The 19,966-nt window shown below is 48.6% G+C and overlaps 1 protein-coding gene across 5 annotated transcripts; it reads right to left on the bottom strand.

Moving 5' to 3' along the window:
• Positions 1-2,149: 2,149 nt before the first annotated feature.
• PEX5 (peroxisomal biogenesis factor 5) lies at positions 2,150-18,459 on the bottom strand. Of its 5 annotated transcripts, none has more exons than XM_061124853.1 (16): positions 18,321-18,459; positions 17,537-17,699; positions 17,184-17,219; positions 16,716-16,848; positions 16,150-16,281; positions 10,350-10,455; positions 9,711-9,801; positions 9,211-9,321; positions 8,883-8,975; positions 8,258-8,377; positions 5,576-5,719; positions 5,306-5,376; positions 4,721-4,933; positions 4,317-4,482; positions 3,832-3,989; positions 2,150-3,534 (listed from the first exon to the last, which is right to left on the bottom strand). In XM_061124853.1, exons 2-16 carry the CDS (start codon positions 17,681-17,683, stop codon positions 3,333-3,335), a joined length of 1,923 nt encoding a protein of 640 aa, XP_060980836.1. In that variant the 5' UTR covers positions 17,684-17,699; positions 18,321-18,459; the 3' UTR covers positions 2,150-3,332. The 5 variants fall into 5 exon arrangements, with proteins under 5 accessions (XP_060980836.1, XP_060980838.1, XP_060980837.1 ...); XM_061124855.1 differs by having other exon boundaries at positions 8,258-8,353; XM_061124854.1 differs by lacking the exon at positions 18,321-18,459 and adding an exon at positions 17,897-18,103.
• Between the last annotated feature and the right edge of the window lie 1,507 nt (positions 18,460-19,966).

The following is a 19,966-nucleotide window of genomic DNA, read 5'->3' as shown; positions in this document are numbered from 1 at the left end:
CTCCAGCCTAGACCCTGCAACCAGAGCTGTCTTTTTTATTTATTTACTATTTTTGGTTGTCTTGGGTCTTCATGGCTGCACAGGGTTTCTCTAGTTGTGGTGAGCAGGAGCTACTTTCTAACTGTGTTGCTCAGGCTTCTCATTGCAGCGGCTTCTCTTATTGGGGAGCATGGGCTCTAGGGCACACAGCCTTCAGTAGTTGCTGCACGTGGACTCAGTAGTTGCAGCTCCTGGGCTCTACAGATGTGGCGCAGGGACTTAGTTGCTCTGCAGCATGTGACATCCTCTCAGATTAGGGATCAAACCCGTGTCCCCTGCATTGGCAGGCGGATTCTTTACCACTGAGCCACCATGAAAGCTCACAGATTTTAAAACTAAATCATACATGTCACCTTTCTGCTTAAAACTCTCTAGCGTTTTCTTGTGGAATTTAGAATAAAATTGAAATTCTCCACCATAATTAAAAAGAGCCCAGTTATCATGCTCCTGACCACCTCCACCCTGTCTGCTACTCTTCCTCTCCCTACACTCCAGCTCCTTCCCCTTGGACTGCATGGGGCTCTTCTAGCCTCGGATCAGAGCCTTTGTCATTCCCCCTGGGATCTCAACCAGGCTCCCACCAGAACCCCCCATACCACTGGCTCCTCCCGCTCAGACCACCTCACGACGAATGCCTTCCCTGACCACACTATCTAACGTTGCCCCCACAAACCCTCCACTGTACTCTCTAGTGCAACGTGTGACTTTATTTCTTCACAGCACATTGACTGAGGTTTTCATTTGTGCATTGTATTTGGCTGCCCTAGGTCTTAGCTGCAGCATGAGAAATCTTTAGTTGCAGCTTGTGGGATCTAGTTCATTGACCAGGGATCAAACCCAAGACTCCCGCACTGGAAGCATAGAGTCTTAGCCACTGAACCACCAGAGAGGTCCCTGAGGTTTTCTTATTTACTTGTTTATTCTGTCACTCCTTCAACTAGTTCATTAGCCGTGAGAGCGGGGACCTGGTCTGCCTTGTGAATTGCATCCCTGGTACCCAAAAGCATCTGGTTCATGATGGGGGCTCAATAAATACTGGCTGAATTTGATGTGTACTCAAGATGCATCTGTCCCTGATGAAAAAAGCATCCACTTGGACATCTTCATGCTGTCAAACACAAAGCAGAGCAGATCAACCTGGAGATTTTGCTTAAACCAGAAGTTAACTCAACTCCTAGGCTATTTACTCTGCCAGACATTTCTCCTTATCTGCACACCACAAACTTCTTCATCAGCCTGCCCAGGCCACTCCCAGGACTGTGGGCCGTGCCCCACTGCCCTTCAGAGACCCAGGTGCCAGCAACAGATGCTCTCCTCCCCATAATGTTGTCTTTTTTTTTTTTCTATAAAAGTATTACACACACACTAAGGAAATTTGTAAATTACAGAGAAGTATGACAAAGCAGGGCAAAAGTCGCTCACAATCTTGACACATTTAACATATTGGGAATTTCTTCTCTTTTCAATGCATTTTCTTCTTGAGATTAACTTGTAAAAAGTTTGCTAACCTTGCTTTCTCATTATATTGTTAGCTTTGTCATTGGATACTGTTCCCTAAATATAACTAAATAGCTAAATAATATTTCACTGTCTGGATTACTGAACCAGTTCTCTTTTAGACATTTCAAATTCTAACATGGCCACAGACATTTACTTCCAAATATAAAAATGTATATTTTAAAATTTTTCCCTAGGATAGAGACCCATCTTGATATGTCTCTAGTTTCTGATAAAACCCGGTGGAGCCAGCATTGAAATGCTGCCATCTCAATGCCCTAAGCATTGAGAAAGACTACTGACGTCTTCCATGGAATAATTTGTAATAAAAAATACCAAGCAATTATATTGTACCCCATATTTTTCTGTATTGAAGTAACACAAGTAAAAAATGCATGATTGCTAAACACCTGTCTCTCCTGCTAAACCACCAGCACCACGAACACAGGGACCCTGACCATCTCACTCATGTACCTCCCATGTATTAGGTAGATGCTGGATAATCAGTGTTCCAGTGAGAATTTGAAAGATGAAGAGAGAAAAACTGTTGAACACCAACTTCCAAACAGCAACTCCCCTCCCACCACACCAACTGCACACCTAATAGCAGGACTCAAAGCTATGTCAGTTTCATTTATTCTTCATACAAATATTTTACAGCTTTATTTTTTAAATCATTTACACATATTCATACAAAGAAAAATAAATTTCAGGATGGAACCTTGGGACCATGGTACTTTAAAAAAAAAATCTCTCTGGTCATTAGCTACTGAAGACAAGGCAAGCGGCTTCGTGGCCACCTCAGGCATTTCTGGGGTGAGTGTGTCTCCTGGCAGAATTCATGCTCACCTTCCCCCTGGGGAGGTGGTACAGGGGAAGAAGGCAGGCAGAGGTTCAAGGTAAAGCTGAACCCCCTCTTTGTTGGGGATCTGGCAAGGTGGCAATTTCTGAACTGGCTTTCCAGAAGAGCTGGCTCAATTCTGACTCGCAGGTCATTCTAAGTGGAGGGCGATGGCCACAATCAGGACAGTCCTCGTCCCACCTGCTCTGTCCTCCCTCCCCAGGCCCCAGACCAGAGCCCTAGACCTGAACCCATCTGGTCCCTTCGAGGCTCAGTCTACAACAAGCCTTCCTCCCCACTCCCCCTACCCAAACACTCTGCAGCAACTAACCCCTGCAGCCCCTGAAGACCCCTCCCACAATGATGCCCATCACTGTGTGCAGCAGCCACCAGGAAACCCAAGCTGCAGCCAGGGGAGGTCCAAGGACGACAGAACCACAAGCACCCCTAAAAACCCGGCTCCACTGAGCCAGATCAACACTTCAATCTCACATGCCACCCTAGACACGGTCATCACAGAGATGCTCGGTAGGACCTGCCCCACACCACTGCCTGAGGAGGCTGCATGATTATCAATTCCTGGGAAAGGTCGGGGGAGGACAGATGTTACAAATGTGGCAGACCCATCAGAAACGGCAGCTGATGACAACAGTTACCCTCTATCTTTGGGTCCTAACCAAAAAGCAGCACCAAGAAAGGGCATGATGAGCAGAGATAGGGAGCTGGACAGACAGCCCTTGAATTACCAAGGGCTCCAATGACATGGCTCCTTTTCCTACAATTATGCAGGAACTAGAATGCAGACTACCCACCCCTATGCAGAGGCAGCCCCTGAGAGGCGGTACCGCTTGTGGTCATCAGCCCGCCCCCTTGGTAGGCCCATTTGGGGAGAGGGAATCATGTCCAGAGCAGGGACCCCTCCAAGCAGACACTCGCAGGGCAGCCCATCCCACTGTCACTGGGGCAGGCCGAACATCGCCAGGAGGGTGGGCAGGTCCCGGGCATCGGCTGCCCCGTAGGCATCGCTCTGGCCTAACATGGACAAGGCCAAACGCAGGGTGCTCCAGATATTCTCTGACATGGCGCCCCCTTCACCCCGAGGGCCCCGACTCTTCCTCTGCATGTTCAGGGCCTCCAGAAAGTGTTCCACAGCCTCCCTGCAGGGCAGAAGCATGAGAGCTGGTGAGAGGATAACCCAGGGAAGGAGGCAGGTCAGTGGGCAAGGGGAGAAAGCAAGCTGTGCCTGATGGTCAAGTAACAGATCAGAGGAGTAGGAGCCAGGGCCCACAGCAGGGAATTCATTCATTCATTCATTCATTCATTCACTTGTTCACTCATTCGTTCATTTACTCAGTCACTCATTCACTAGTTCACTCATTCATTCATTCACTCATTCATTCATTTGTTCATTCACTCACTCATTCATTCATTCCCTCCTCAGCAGACACTCTTACCGGTGGGCCCCAAGGTTGATACAGCTGATGCCCAGGTTGTAGCGGGACCGGATATAGCCAGGCTGGAGTTCAAGGGCCCGGCGGTATGCAGCTACTGCTTCTTCACTCTGGTTTCCATTGGCCAGGGTGGCCCCTAGCTTATTCCACAGCAAATAGTCCTAAGACAGGGATGGCCAAGGGTTAAAAACACCAACCAGGCTCACATCCAACTCTGCCCCATCTCCCCTGGCTCCCCACTCTATTCTATTTCTCTAGGATGTTATGATCCCATTCCTGTCTCCACAGATCATGACATAACCACTCACTCCTGCAGACTCCCCTAAGCCCAGATGAGCTTGGACTCCCGCCCTTCCCTTCCCAATTCTCCCAAGGAAGCCAGGACGCAGAACTGGAAGGAGACAGCCGTGACACGGAAGGTCCCAACAAATGACTCCTCCCTGGGGCACAGAGTCGGGGCCTCTCTCCCTTCCTCCCCAGATGCTCACGTTGGGGCGGACGCTGAGCGCGGCAGTGAAGCAGTCCACCGCCTTGTCATACTCCCCGCTCAGGTTGAAGAGGACCCCCAGGCCACACTGCACATCAGGGTCGATGGATGTTGGGTCCAGGCGCACAGCCGCCAGGAAGAGCTCTTTCACTTCAAGAAACAGGGAGCTGGGTGAGGAAGACAAAGATGCAGAAACGCAGATGGATGGATACGTCTATATTCCCAGCACTCTCTTCACTAACCCATCACATACCCACGAAGCATCCGTCCACCTGCACCCTTCCTTCCTTCCAACCCTGAGTCTCCCATCCCCCCAGAACTGAGTGGCAATCTACCCCAACTTCCACTGTCCAGGTCCTCCCTCTCCCTGGTCACCACCCGCCACCCCAGGAGCCCCTCACTCACTCAGACAATAGGGACCCCAGGATGCGCCTGCTGGAGCCCACGCCCACCCCACTGGCCCCCTCCTCCCCGGGAGCCACCAGGTGGGCATAGGCCGGCGTGTAGCGTAGCCAGTCTCGCAGGGTCTCACAGGCCTGCCGCTGCAGGGACTCATTGGTAAAGCTCACAGCTAGTGCCATCAGGGCCATCCGGTTGTCTGGCTTTAGCTCCAGGCACCTGTTTGGACCGAGAGGGACAGGGCTGGTCTCAGCAACCCTGCAATCCAAGCCGAGAGTTACCTGCCAACTCCCTCCATTCAGATGCAGAGGAGTCCCCTACTGGTGGGTTATTAATAAAGTCACAGATCTGAGAAAGGGGACATTTGAGCAGCTGAGGAACCAGCCAGGGTCCCCCAAATAAAACCAAAAGCTGGGGAGGGAATAGAGACAGTTAGTCCCAAGTTCACTCCAAACCTTAGAGCTTCATCATGAGAAAACACTCGTTAGTGGCCAGAAAGAAGACCAGGACCTGTCATTCTAAACGCTGTTTGCAGAGCTCCAAGACCACCCCACCCCTCCCCCACCCACGCCCCCCTTTCAGAGTACTCACTTCCGCAGCGCACTGATGGCTAAAAGTTCTTGCTCGTTCTCTGCCTGGGTGGTCCCCAGATACTGCCAAGCCTAGAGAGAAGGTGCCAGATTTCATCACCCGTGTAGTCATCATCCCTTCCTCTGGCTCCCCACAGACTCACCATCTCACTCCCAGGCCCCCATACCAGGCCGTGACCCAGACCCTAACTCTTGTGCACTACCCGCTTCAGGGCCTCCCTCAAGACTGGCGGAGCTCTCTCTAATTAGGTCAGAAGGAGGAGCCGCTCACTTCCATGTGCTTGGGGTCCTGCTGCACAGCCGCCTCGAAGAGCAGCACGGCATTGGGCAGGTCCCCCTCCTGGAGCCGCCGGAGCCCCTCCTCGAAAGGCTGGGGGTGGTCCCGCAGGGGGTTCTCCTCCTCAAAGTGGTATCCCTACAAGGAAGAGGAGCCAGGTGAGACCGGGTCTCAGAAGGAGCAATCTCAGATGGAGCCGCTATGGAGCAGCGGGAATGAGATGACAACCAAGGCAGGCAAAAGACAGAGAGGAAGCGGAGGACCTCCACAAAGGGATCTGGAGAAACGCTGGTAAACCCTCCATGTCACGAAACAGACTATCCGCAACCACAGTGAAGTCATCCCGCGCCGTGCCCACGCTGCTACCCTGCTCCCAGCAGCTGGAAAGCCTGGCAAACTCTGATCCACACTGCAATTAAACTTATTTTTAGGAAGTCTTTATCGGCTGATATTTCCATATCCTTGACTCCTCAGCACTGGACAGAGCATGTTTCTTAACAGGATCTGCTTAGGGTGTGAGATAAGCTCTCTTTAGCTAGTCAAAGGGCATTTCTTGTTATCTTGCAATAGTGAGATAATATATAAAGGAAATGTGATTTGAGGCTCTACTATTCAAATGCAACTCTCACCCAGCTCACAGAGTCCTGTGCGCACTGATAGAATAGTATGTGTTCAAGCACTTTGAAAAACTTAATTTATTCTCCAGTTTCATTCTTAAAAGTTATTAGTATTAATCTGTATCTGATAGTAAATTAAAGTTAAATTCCAATATCCTGAGGACAGTAAAGGCTTCAGAATCACGTCCTGTTCTAGCAGAGGTGTTCTCATTTGAGGGGTTAGGATACTATTGTGCTGAGTCCTGTCCTGGGGCCGTCCACGCAGCAGAGAGGTGTTAGGTAAACTGGATTCCTAGGAAGCATGTGACCGTGACAAGGGAACAAAATGCTCCTTTGAGGAGAGCAGGGGTCACCACCACAAAACAACACACCAGAATGAAAGCAAGATGCAAAACACAGGGCAAGGCCCTTTCTGAATACAGCTAAGGACAAACCAGAATAAAACTATGAAATAAGGACATAGAGGAGGCCCTTCTTCACTATCATTGTGAAAGAGCTCAAGAACCAGAAATGCTTAAATTCTGCCAGCAAAGTTCTAAACCACTGTAAGCCATCACAGATGCAAATTATTTGTGACAGATAAAATTTAAATAATTACAATGGAGATTTAAGAAACACGGCATACAGGAGATGGACTTGGGATGTTGTTGTTGCTCAGTCACTAAGTCGTGTCCAACTCTGTGTGACCCGATGGACTGTAGCCCGCCAGGCTCCTCTGTCCATGGGATTCTCCAGGCAAGAATATTGGAGTGGGCAGCCATTTCCTTCTCCAGGAAGCTTTCCTACTCAGGGATCAAGCCTGGTTCCCCTGCATTGCAGGCAGATTCTTTACCATCTGAGCCACCAGGGAAGCCCATAACAACCTACAAGATGCAGGATAAGCTTGGGGTCACTGTTACAGCCTAAAAAGTCTAATCATTAGGCCTGATCCACTGTCTGGTCTGCTCAAACTTTCATAGGATCATACTGCAAAAACAGGATCGCGACTAAGTAGAGTGTATCCCATCACAGAATTTTCACCTTCATTTTAACAGTCTACAATAGCTGCTCACGGTATGGCTGCAGTCTTGCAAATTTAAGGACCATGAATAAAAAAATTTACATTCAGAGACCCATGAATTTACTTGACAGAGTCAGAGCCACATCTTAAAGAAAGAAAAAAAAAACACTACTACTGACATATAATTCAGTAACAGCAAAAGGCAGATAAAATCTGGATTGTTCATATGTGATAATAAAGTTCAGCATATTTTTGTAGAACATCAATTCAAATGTTTCTAATCCTAATTTTGCAATATCCCACCCAAGGTATCAATGATGTCAAAACAGGGTTCAAGAATCTACAAGTGGGGACTTCCCTGGCAGTCCAGAGGTTGAGAGTCCGCCTTCCAGTGCAACGGACCTAGTCAGGGAACTAAGATCCCACATGCCCTGCAGCGTGACCAAAAGAATAAATTAACTTTTTAAAACAATAAGTAAAGAGATACTAAGTTGGAGGGCAGAGATGGCCTACTACCTAACATTTTCTACCAAAGGAGTTATCAATATTCTTAAAATGCTTTCAACCAACCTCCAAAGCAGAGCTCCTTCTTCTGTGCTCTTAACGCATCATGTGCAAACCTCTATTTCAGGTACTATGTCACTTATGATTGTTATTATTAACTTTTATATCCCAAGAATAAAGAATACTTTCAATGACTGGAGAAGAACACAGAGTGACCCTAATGGTAAAGAACCCACTTGCCAATACAGGAGATTTAAAAGACGCAGGTTTGATCCCTGAGTCGGGAAGATCTACCCGGGAATAGCTACCCACTCCAGTATTCTTCCCTGGAGAATCCCATGGACAGAGGAACCTGGCAGGCTACAGTCCATGGGACGGCAAAGAGTTGGACACCACTGAAGTGACTTAGCATGCTAGGGAGTAATCCAGGCTTCCTCTTCATGGAAGGGGGCTCAAGAAAATGATTACTTAAATGTGGATACCCTTCAAATTCAGGATTAAAGGAGAGACAATAAAAGAAGGAAACCCTGCGACATGAAAACAGCTACTTCTCACCTTGTCATAGGAAGCAGACGTGAGGTCGTCATGGTCAGAGAGCCAGGGGTGGGCCTCAGCATCACGCTTTGCCATCTCCTCCAACTCTGCCTGCAACTTGTCCCAGAAATCGACATCAGACTGTAAGGGAGGGAGGGCAGAAAGGGAAGAAGGTCCATTGTGACCACCCCACCCCGCTCTCAGTGCCGCCAGGAGGGGCTCCCTGTGGCAGGAGCTCTTCCTTTCCCACGTGTCTCAGATCACTGAAAAGCTTTCCTTTGCTGCTCTTCCCAGATGCTGTTCCCAGGTCCTGACTCAGTGGTCTGGGAGGCCCAGGAACTGGTGTTTTTGACAGGCACCCCCACCATCCCATGGCGAAGGAAATGGCAACCCACTCCAGTACTCCTGTCTGGAGAATTCCATGGACAGAGGAGCGTGGCAGGCTATAGTCCATGTAGTCACAAAGAGTCGGACACGACTGAGTGACTATCACTCACACTCACACCCCATCCCAAGTAATTCTGACACGTTATGAAATACAGAACATTATGAAATACAACGTCCATCATCTCTGATGCTGGGACACCCACTCTCTCCACAGGCGCATTTCCTCCTGGCCTGGTCACACTTGGCCAGCTGTTCTCACCTCTATGGCCGACTTGGCTCGTTCAAACTCCATATCGAGGGCAGACGTGTTTACTGGTCTTGTGAATTGGTCAACCCAGGCCTCTGACGTACCCTGTAACAAAGCAGGCTGGTCACAGCCAATTTTCTACCCACTGAACACCCATTATGTAGCACCAACCTGGGCACTTCTGAGAAGAACATTCTCTGAATCTCTTTCCCACCCACTCAGGACCTGGATGCTACCAAACAAGCTGGCAATAGGTTCCCTTCACCCTCTGGGACCCCTGAGCCCACGGCTGGGGGCACCAGCAGCTCTGGGGTGGGGCTGGGAGGTGACAGGAGCCTACCTGCTGCTGAATAAACTCTGCCGCCCACTGCTCTGCCTGAGCTCGGCCTGACCCTGCGCCGGACTCCAGGGACACCTGCCCCTCGCCAATCTGCCGCACGAATTTCAGGAACTGGGGCACAGAGATACACACAGGCCACTTGGGAGAGGCCTTGCCGGTGTGCCCTCTTGACCATGCCCAGAGGAGCCTGCACTGACCCCTCCCCCTGAGGACCACCTCTAGCTGCTGACAAGATACACTAAGGACCCTGGAAAAAGCGGAAAGCAAAGAGAGGGGGATCTCTGGCTCTAAAGATGGGAGAAGGCACAGAAAAGACAGAGGGTTAGCAGGCGAGGAAGTGGGGGCAAGATTGGGGGAAGAGGCAGGGTCCTAAGTCTCTGCTCCCCAGAGAGGAAGGAGTGGACCCCGGGTCCCAGCTCTTTCTCTTTAAACTAAACGGGGGTAAGGGAAGGGTTCCCCTGACTTCTCGGATGAAGCAGCAGTGGTGAGAGGCGGCTCACCTCAGAGTTAGCCAGCTTGGGGTCATCCACCTTGGCCACAAAGTCACTGGCTGTGTGCTGCAGGTCCTCCTCGGGCTGGTATTCATCATACCTGGAACAGGCGAGGATGCGCTAACTGTACACGTGGGTCTGCCACTACCTTGCCCTCGCCATTCCCCACTCCCTGCCCACGGTAGTTAAAGAGTTCTCATCGGGGAACAGAGAGGGTGACCCGCACTCCACTCTCGTGGGTTGAGAACCCACGAATTCTGCTTTACATTAAAGAATGACCTCTGGGCAGCAGGGGCAGAGCACTAGCTACGCGCTTCTACCTCTCTTCCCCAAACCATCTTTGGGACAGAGAGAAGCAACAGACAGTAGCAGGCTCCAAATTAAAGGGAAACAGGTGCATCAGATAAAGCTATGAATTCTTGGTACAATAGTTAGGGTTCTTGATTCAATTATATTTGAGACATAAATGAATTGGGGTAATAGTACAAGTGGAAGCCTTAGAGTAGGTAATGAAGGGCTGCAAGTAGGTTTGAGGATGTGGATGGAAGAGCTTGGGGGGCACAGGAGCAGGCAGGGGGTTGGTTGAGGGAGGGGACTGTCCAACGCCCATTCCACGGGGCCCATCCAAAGAGAAGAGGCTGGACTCACCAGCGATCAGCGGCAGCCGTTCCCTCCGGCTCTCCCAGCCACAGCTTCTCCTCTGACTGCTCCAGGTACTCCTCAGCCCAGCGGGCTGGGGACACAGACAAAGGGTCTGCAAAGAGCAGAGGTGTGGGCAGTCAGCGAGGGAGCAGGGAGGGGAGAATATGAACCAAGTCAAGGCAGAATCTCGCAGACATCCCTGGTCAAAAGAAAACACTACCAAGTTTTCAATATCCAACCCACTCCCCAGGGGCCTGGGGGACAAGTGTACTGAGCTGGGGACAGGAGACCAAATAAGGTGGCTCAGGAGAGGGGTGTGGACCAAACCCTTTTTGTTTGAAATACAAGAGTGCTCACTAAGACAGCAGGCGCCAGGCCTCCGGCTTCCTCAGACGTGACACGGGGACCTCAGGAGACCGGGGGAGACATGGGCGCTCCCACTCCTTAATCAAGCCTCTGTCTGTCCTCTCTCTATACAGTTCATGCCCTCCAGGCCACAAGAAGCTTGTATTTTATCCTAACATAATGTACCACCAAGAGAATCTGAGGAACAGACTGCTGAGCCAGACCTAGACATGTATCAGTCCACTCTGCCCACTGCATCTTTTTTTTTTTGAGATGTAACATACAAACACAAAAGTATGTAGAGTGGGCCCGACTTAGGTGTGCTGCTTCATTAATTTCTACCTATGAACACACTCCAGATCACAGCAGGGACCAGTCTTCAGTTCCCTCGCAGGTTCCCGCAGGCCCCCACCACTACCTACCCCGGGATAAACACTATTCTGACTTCTGTCACTTCTGACTGGTTTTGAGAGCTACATTTTTCAGTCTAATTCCAGAAACTGTCTCAGAAGCTCTCGTGACAAAGGTTGCACCAAGGCAATCTCAGAATAAACATAACAAATGAGGCTGCTGGACTTTTCTCAACTTGTAGGACTTTGCTCTTCACTATTCTGAGGCCAGAAATAAAAAGGGAGAGAGAGACAGATTAAAGGACTTAAAGGGGCCCTAAAGAATTAGTACACGAAGTGAACGATGGGCTTGTGGTCTTCTTTCCTTCTGCTCTGCCCTCTTGCCCTTATACATGTTCATCCTGTCTTCTGAAGCTCTGTCACCAGTTTTAACACCAAGGAGGCAAGCTGTCCTCAGTATTGATTTATAACAGAACTTTCTGTTCCACTGAACTGACACTCTGTCTGAATAATTTCAACAAGCTAATCTCAACTCTGAGAAAACAATGCCAAAATCTGAAAAAGGAAAAAAAAAAAAATCAAGACTCACAGATATCACCTAATCATAAATAATAAGTGACTTATTAGCAATAAAATGAAGGATACAGTTTTGATCATGGACTTGGTCTCTTAATTTCAAGAGCTCCTAACATTTATATCCTGATTTCCATCACTGGCTTTTACAGGCAACATTTCTCTCTCCTTTGCCCCAGCTAGACTGTTGGCTCAAGTCCGGAGACCTAATAAGGAAATGCCTAATACCCCTATCCTGTTCTGTTGAAAAGTAACCAGTCCTTTCTCCTCACCCTCCAGTAACGCCTTCCTCTCAGCTGGAGTGTTTTGCAAAAGCATATTCTGGCCATAAATACCCCTCAAATTACAGAGAACACCAGTTCTGCGCAATCCTCCTTTACAGGACAAGAAGCGACAGAAAAAATACGAAATGACCCAGACTCTACAATGGACAAGAGGAAGTTTAGGAAAAAAAAAAAAAATCCCAGAGATGCATCATCATCAAGGAGCCATAATTTGGTATTTAACCACACTGGCCATGAGATTCAGGATTTTCTGGCATTGGGAATCTACTCCAACAAAGGATGTAAAATAAAACAATCAAAAGAATACTACCTGACCTTCAATGCTTTTTGAGCAAATCTTATAGAAAACCAGATCTATCTGCTTGCCTGTGAGATTGAATGAACTAAGGCCTGCTGAGTGGGAGGGACTATCCAAAGTCAGGAGATCCTAGACTGATACCCAGCAACCTAACCTAGATACCAGACATCTGACTCAGAGCCTTCACCTCACTTCGATTCTCAGTGTGTGTTCATTTCATCTAGAAACATGAACGCCAACTCAACAGTCAAAAACTCAGAATTTCCTACCTCTACCTATGGAAGTTTCCACATCTGCTAAATAACACAGTGGTCCAGAGGCAGGTTCTAGGGCCTTCCCTGGTGGTCCATTAAGAAACAGCTTTCCAACACAGGAGACACAGGTTTGATCCCTGATTCGGGAAATGAAGATTCCCACACACTGTGCAGCAACTAAGCCCACACGCTACAACTACAGACCCCACACTCTGGAGCCCTCTCGATAGGACCAGAGAGAAGCCTGTGTGCCGCAACTAAGACCTGACACAGCCAAATTAATTCATCAAATTTAAAAAATAAAAAAAAAGAAAGAAGGCAGGTTCTAGGGTCAGCCTACCTACACTCGGATCCCAACTCTATCACTGACTCACTGTGCACCTCCTGCCCCATGTCTCCCTCCCCACGAATCAGTCAACCCTCTAAGTTTCTAAGTCCTTATCTGTGAAATAGAGATAATAATAACTACCTCACCAGGATTATTGTGAAGACCAGATGGAATAAGGCCAGTGTAAAGCACAGAGTAACAAGTATTAGCTACTATCATCATTTCTGTCTGCTCAAGGCAAAGCCATACAAAAGTGGAAACATCACAATGAGATTGTTATTCCTTTTATTCCACAGCCTTTCTGCTGCCATCCAGGGGAGATCTATCGCCAATCACCACCTGCTAATTCTGGCCACTGGTCTTCCTATGAAAAGGCAGCTTTATCTCTCCTGACTGTCACGTAAACCCCACACACCATGTTACCTGAGGCGGTCTAAACTCAAAACCCCTTAAAGATGTTTCTCTTCTCTAGAGCTGAGCAATCACACAGTAGATAGTTATTTGGCCGAGAAGACTGTCAAATAAGTGGGGAGGGTTGGAGTTCCATCAGGAAATATGTCAGACTAAAAAATGAGCTTCATGTGGTAATGGAATAATTCTGAATCTTAATTGCACTAATAGTTACACAAATCTTCACGTGATAAAACTATATGAAACTATAAACACACAAATAAAAGTACGTAAAACTTGTGAAATCTAATAAGATACATGGATCATGGCAATTTTCTGATTTTGATATTGTACATAACGAACAAATGCAAAATATGACCAATGGTGAAAACAGAGGGAAAGACACACAGAAACTTTCTGTACATGTTTTTTGCAACTTCCATGGGATCTATATTTCCAAATACAACATTAAAACAAGAAAAAATGGTTTCCTTTTAAACTAGATTCTGAAATCCTTACAATGGGGACTTGAAAATAGTAAAGATTTAAAGAATATAACCTTCTCTCAACTTGAAGTCTACTTATCCACAAAGAAACAGGCTATGTCACTACTCTGAAAATATCAGCCATAAATGCTATGAGGTTAGTGTCCAGGGATTCCACGGCTTCAACCAATTACAGATGGAAAATGTTCAGAGGGGGTGAGGCAGGGGAATTCCAAAAAGTTCCAAAAAGTAAAACGTGAGTTTGTCCCATGCTGGCGACTATTTACAAAGCATTGGCACTGTATTAGATATTATAATTAATCCAGAGATTTAAAGCATATGGGAGGTTACATTCTACGCAAATATGACACAATTTTATATAAAGGACTTGAGCATTCACAGGGGTCCTGAAACCAAACTTCTGCAGATACCACGAAGGACTGTACTAGGAAGTCAGTTCCCTCTAATTCTTTCTGCCAGATCTCAACTCTTCCATTCAATAAACCCTGAAGGACTACTACATACAAAGCAATATATTACTGCAACAGGGCATTTATATGAAGACAGATCCCACACAGCTCAACTTTCCTTTCCAGTTTTCCACATCCTTGCCTCCAGGAAACAAGAGGAGGAAGAAAGAGATCTCCCAAAGAGAATTTAACATGTAAGACAGGTCCAACATGTTTTTCTAAAGTAGCTCTTCATTTACAGGATAAGGAAGATTTCAATGGCTCCAAGCACTTGAGTAATTGTAATAACAGAAATCTCATCAATAATAACAAAAAACTCATCCTGAGTTATCAAAAATAACTGATGCTCATGAGTTATAACAGAAGTATCTCGAACACATGTAAATCCATGGCTGATTCATGTCAATGTACAGCAAAAACCACTACAATATTGTAAAGTAATTAGCCTCCAACTAATAAAAATAAATGAAAAAAAGAAGAAGTATCTCTGTAATAAGAGACAGCACTTAAAGCTAAGGTTTGTACAAAAAGGTGAGTACTAGTTTGGTGGAGGGAACTTTGTGGTTAAAGCTCAGATTTTCCAGTTGGGGCAATTCCAAAGAAGATTCTCAATGATAGTGTAATGGTTCTAAGTACGGAGCCTGGAGTCAGACATAAGTTTGAATATCATCTCTGTTACTGAATGATTTCAGACAAAATACTAACCCTTTCAAAACTCAATTTCCATGTCTATAAAATGCAGGCAGAATATCTACCTTGTATCACTGTGAAGCTCAACTGGCTTTGAGAATACAAAGTGCCCAGAAACCAAGAACAGCCACCGTTCTTCCTTAAACTCCAATTTAAAAGAGGGAAAGGGAGTCATGATAAAAGAGACCAGCAGCTTTATTTTATTTTAGTTGCTAGATTTTGGGGGTTTTCTCCTGTGTGTAGAGGAAGGCCTATCTTGAGGAGAATAAAAATGATTGGGGGTGGGAGGCACCCATTAGGTCATTAATCGTGTCATGAAAATTCAGTAACTATGATGACAGGAGGACCCTGAGAGGCCAGAACCTTTGCGACTTTCTCCCTTAATCTCTCTCGTTATTCTTCATTTCTTAAATGGAAATAGCCTAACAGTGCTCACTTTGAAAGCAATCAGGAAGAGCAAAGCTAAAGAGAAGGACCTTGCTCAGGCCTGTCATCAGACAGGCTGAGGGGAGAAGAAGCAGTCCTACAGGGTGCAGTGACCTCGGACAACTCAAAGATGGAAAATTAGGCTGAGACCCTGATGCAGGCCTGGCAGTACAGCATAATGAGTAAGCCCACCAACTCTGGAATCATTCAAACCCAGAGTCAAATTCCAACTCCACCACTTACAAAGCTGTTATTCCTTAGGCAAATTACTTAATCCCTCAGCCTCAGTTTTCTTATCTATATACTAAGAATAAAAACAGTAACAACCTCAAGGTTTTCAGGGAGATTAAAGGGACAATGCATTTAAAGCACTAAAACAAAGCCTAGCTGATGGCGAAGTAAACATTAGCTAATATTATTAATTTTTATTATCATCACCAAGACCGTACACTTCAGGCCTTTGAACTCCACAATTCCACTTTCCAAGGCTCCAACCCTGCTCAGGATGACTTAATGCCAGAATCCCCAGGGATGCCGTGAACAGCTCTTTCTTCCTAGGCAACACTGCCACTCATCCAACCCGTGGATCCTCTCCACCAAACTACAATAATAAAGTTCCAGGTAACAAAGAAGAAAACCTAACTCCTCGAGTTCTCTCTCTCCTCACAGTCTCTTAACCAATTCAAACCCACTCCTGTGCATAATATGTTTCAATTCCCTATTACCATCTAAGAGAAACCTGGTTCAGTGCCCTATAAAAAAGAGTCAAGAGTTCAGAAAGGTCATAAGCTGCTGAAATCACTCTATATCTTACAATGAATGAGGGATTAAAAAAAAAAAACATGAATGAGGATAACACTGTAGAACACTGCACCGTAGGAACCATTTTAGATCTTCCCATGACAAGCCTCACCTGTAACTTCAGAGATGAACTCTTGGGACCAGTCAGTCTCATTATACTCCTGAGTGACATCCACAGCATCTCCAGCTGCGAGAAACTCCTGGGCCCAGTTCTCGGACAAGGCCAAGTCTGCCACACCAGGGGCTTCAGAGAGAGACAGAGGGAGAACTGAGGAAAATACACATCATTCCATCAGGCCTCAGGAACTCTGTTGTTGCTCTTGTTTAGTCTCCAACTAAGTCGTTTCCAACTCTTTGCAACCCCATGGACTGTAGCCTGCCAGGCTTCTCTGTCCATGGGATTCTCCAGGCAAGAATATTGGAGTGGGTTGCCATTTCCTCCTCCAGGGGATCTTCCAGATGCAGGAACCAAACCCGCGTCTCCTGCATTGGCAGGCACATTCTTTACTGTCTGAGCCACCAGGGAAGCCTTGAGTACACGTGAAAAAACTCTACTCTATTTGTCTCCTTCTGTAACTCAGTTCCCCAATATCAGCGGCTTCCAAATACAAAATCCCCTTGTCCCCATCTGCACAGAAAACGGTGATTCCTCTCCCTAACACCAGACCCTGGACCCACCTCTCTGGGGTGCCTGGCGGAAGTTTGACTGTTCAATCTCCTGCATCTCGGCCAGGAGGTCATCCATCTTGAAGGTCTGAGGGGCACGGGATACGAGAGGTGCATTCTGGTCCTGGAGGAACTCAGCCACCAACTGTCAGAAGAGAGATGGTAAAGCGAACCCAGCAAGAAACAGGGGCCCATTCCATGAGGGACACAAATGTCAAACACAAGGAAAGGGAAACATAGAACCCATAGATATGGAAACGCTCAAAGAATATGTAAAGCGACAAAATTCTGTAAAGCAATTATCCTTCAATTAAAAAAATAAGTTTTTAAAAAAAAAGAATAAACAAAAACCAACAAGAGAGCTGAGGCAACTCTCATTGGATCAGGGAAGTCAGCAGACTGAAACACACCTGAGCCAAGTTTAAAGTAAAAATACAGTAAGCAAACAATAAATGAGACAGGAGAGACTGGTATGTTTACCTCATCTTCAGAGGCTACTCCCAAAGGCTTAGAGACCTAAGACAAAAGAAAGGGAGATGATATGGTACAGTCGTGAAGACCACAGACCCATAACTCAGCCCTGGGTAAAAATTCCAGCTCTTCCATTCACATGACCTTGGGCAAGTGACAAAACTTCTCTAAGCCTCAGTTTCTTCATCTATAAAATGGTTGCCTTCCTCTATACAAAGTCGTTCAATGCCTAATACAGTAAAGCTGACTCTGCAGTAACTGCTATTATTTGCAACACAGTAAAGCAAGCAGTTATCCCAAAGTGTGCATCTGGACCCTCCATCCAAGGTCCCCACTGTGGTTTCCACCTCAAGAGCACTCACCGCCTCCGAGGCTGGGGCTCCTGGAGGCCAGGGGCCGGGCCTCAAGCCCTCCTGTCGAAGGGCCTTGTCCTGGGTGAAGTGCCCGGCCAGCTTCATGAGTGGGTTGGCACCCCCACATTCCGCCTCCACCAGCTCCCTCATTGCCATGGTGACCGCCGGCTCTCTGATGGGCAGAGGTTTGGAACTGAGGTCCAGGAGCCAAACCCTTCCCCAACCCACAACTCTGCCCGGATCTGTGGAAAGCGGGCAGACGTCCGTCCCAGGTGATTGGCCGCGGGCCACTGCGCCTTCTCCGCTTGCCCCCCCCTCTGCCAGGAGTCGGGGGGCCGGTGCCCTTCTGCCGCCCCCCTCAAAGTCTACCGCGCTCCGCCGGGGCCTCTCCAGCGGCCTCCACGACTGCGGTCTCAGGCAGCGGGACGGACGGCGACCGCCCCCCACAGACGGGCCTGGACCCCAAGGAACCAAGGGGGACCATTCCGCAGCTGAGCTGTACGCGGACACTAGCCAGGCAAGGAAGAGGGGGCACGCCGCGCGGCCGTCAGTCCAGGCCCCCACACCCCTGTCGCCCGGCGAGCACCGCGGGGGGGCCATTCCCGCCCCCTAAGTCACCTGGGCCCCTCCCCCTGTTCAGCCGGTCCTGGCCCACCCCTCCCGCGCTCCTAGCACCCCATCTCTCCCGCCCCGGTAGCAGCTCAAGCCCCGCCCCCGCGCCCCGCGAGGACACCGCAAGGGCGGGGGGAAGACCAGGAAGGTGTCCTCGAGCCCCTCGGGGCCCAGAGCTCACCGCCGCGCGCGGAGCCGCACGATCAGGCCCGGCACCTGGTGCTGGCCGAAGGGGACGGGAGTGGAGGGGGCGGGGAGCCAGGGGCGGGGCTCGGGCTTAAAGGGGCAGTGACCGTCTCTCGGCGGCAGCTGCCCTGCGGAAGCTGTTGGAGGGGGGCGGGGCTTTAAGTATACGGCGCAGCGTAATGGGCGGAGTCATGGGTCTTAAAGGGGAAGAGCGCCTTAAAGGGAAAGTCTCGGAGCGTCGACTAGGCGAGCGTTCGAAAAGATCGTGGACGCTAGGACTTATTTGATGGAAATCACAAGAAGAATGGAGCTAGGAGGGCTTCCTGGGCTTTGTGGGGAAGCCGAGCACGCGGATCGTGGGCTCAGATCGTTCTGCCTTTTCCCGGGCAGCGCACTGTGACCCCGGCATATTCCCTCCCTTTCTGGGTCTCGGTTTTAGAGGCCCTAACGCAGAAATAGTGGAGGTCAAATCCGGGGCCTTCCCCAGCCTTCCAGGCCTCCCTGCTTCCAAACTGCCCCTAGCAGGACAGCGTCACAGTTTCCATGGTGACAGAGGCCTGCCCCCGAATCCCTCAGCCACATCTGCGTTTTGGGGAAAATAGCACAAAATGACGACAAATTCCGGTGACTAAAATAGGGTCCAACACATCCTGAGACTTCAAGCTGGTAACCTACAGGGAAGGTGCACAGTGAGTCACTTCCCTCCCCTCCTTCCTCCGTCGCCACCTGTCAAGGTCACCGTGGTGACCCTATTCCCACGGCCCCAGACTGGGAAAGCACAACTATCGATGCAAGAAACGATTTTTAATCACAGAATAAGCCTCAGGTCCCACCATCTGCCACAAAATTGACGCTGTGTGTCAAACCTCAAGGACACTGGAAGATAAACCGTGAAATCTCATCGGCCTCCAAGTCCCAGGGTGTCCTGACGTCATGAAGAAGGGCAGGAGGTGCTCAGGGCTGTGGGCAGTTGAGCAAGGACAAGTTTGTGCCAAAAGGAAAAAAAAAAAAAGAGTACCATCCCAGCCGAGGGTGCAGGAGAGGAAGGTTATCTGCAGGTGGCGCCTTGAGCCAGGCTTGCTTCCTGGCTGTGCAGTAGATTACAAAGGTGGAAGCCCCACGGGACCGTAAGGGCAAGGCTGTGTAAACATGTCCCTGATGGTAGAGAAGCTGCTCTGACACCTCAGGCGAACAGAATGGCAGGGAAAATCTGAGACTGCAAAATTTCTCCTTTTCCTTACGTTTTTACCAGAGATCCCAACCCTTGCCTGTACTCTGTTCTCAGGCTGCCACTGTAAAGCAACTGCTGCTGCTGCTGCTAAGTCACTTCAGTCGTGTCCGACTCTGTGCGACCCCATAGACTGCGGCCCACCAGGCTCCGCCGTCCCTGGGATTCTCCAGGCAAGAACACTGGAGTGGGTTGCCATTTCCTTCCTGTACTTAAATAAACTAAACCATGCCAAGGAAGAAGGGATGCCCGTTTGGAAAGTGCATACTTTAAAAAGAGGATCCCTCAGGAATTAACAGCATTGTAAATCAACTATATTTCAGTGTTGCTGTTGTTGTTAAGTCACTAAGTTGTGTCTTGACTCTTCATGACCCCATGGACTGCAGCCCGCCAGGCTCCTCTGTCCACAGGAT

The sequence above is a fragment of the Dama dama genome, chromosome 22 (genome assembly GCF_033118175.1).
Source record: "Dama dama isolate Ldn47 chromosome 22, ASM3311817v1, whole genome shotgun sequence".
NCBI classification, from domain to species: Eukaryota; Metazoa; Chordata; class Mammalia; order Artiodactyla; family Cervidae; genus Dama; species Dama dama.
Note: the sequence above shows the minus strand (reverse complement) of the source record. Positions and strands in the feature narration are given on the sequence as shown.

Excerpts from the sequence above, each read along its gene's own strand:
- PEX5 (XM_061124853.1), bottom strand. The coding sequence starts at position 17,683 with ATGGCAATGAGGGAGCTGGTGGAGGCGGAATGTGGGGGTGCCAACCCA. Across the intron at positions 9,322-9,710 it reads CCAAGCTGGCTAACTCTGAG|TTCCTGAAATTCGTGCGGCA; the intron begins GTGAGCCGCCTC and ends TCTGTGCCCCAG. Across the intron at positions 4,934-5,305 it reads GCCATCAGTGCGCTGCGGAA|GTGCCTGGAGCTAAAGCCAG; the intron begins GTGAGTACTCTG and ends CGGTCCAAACAG.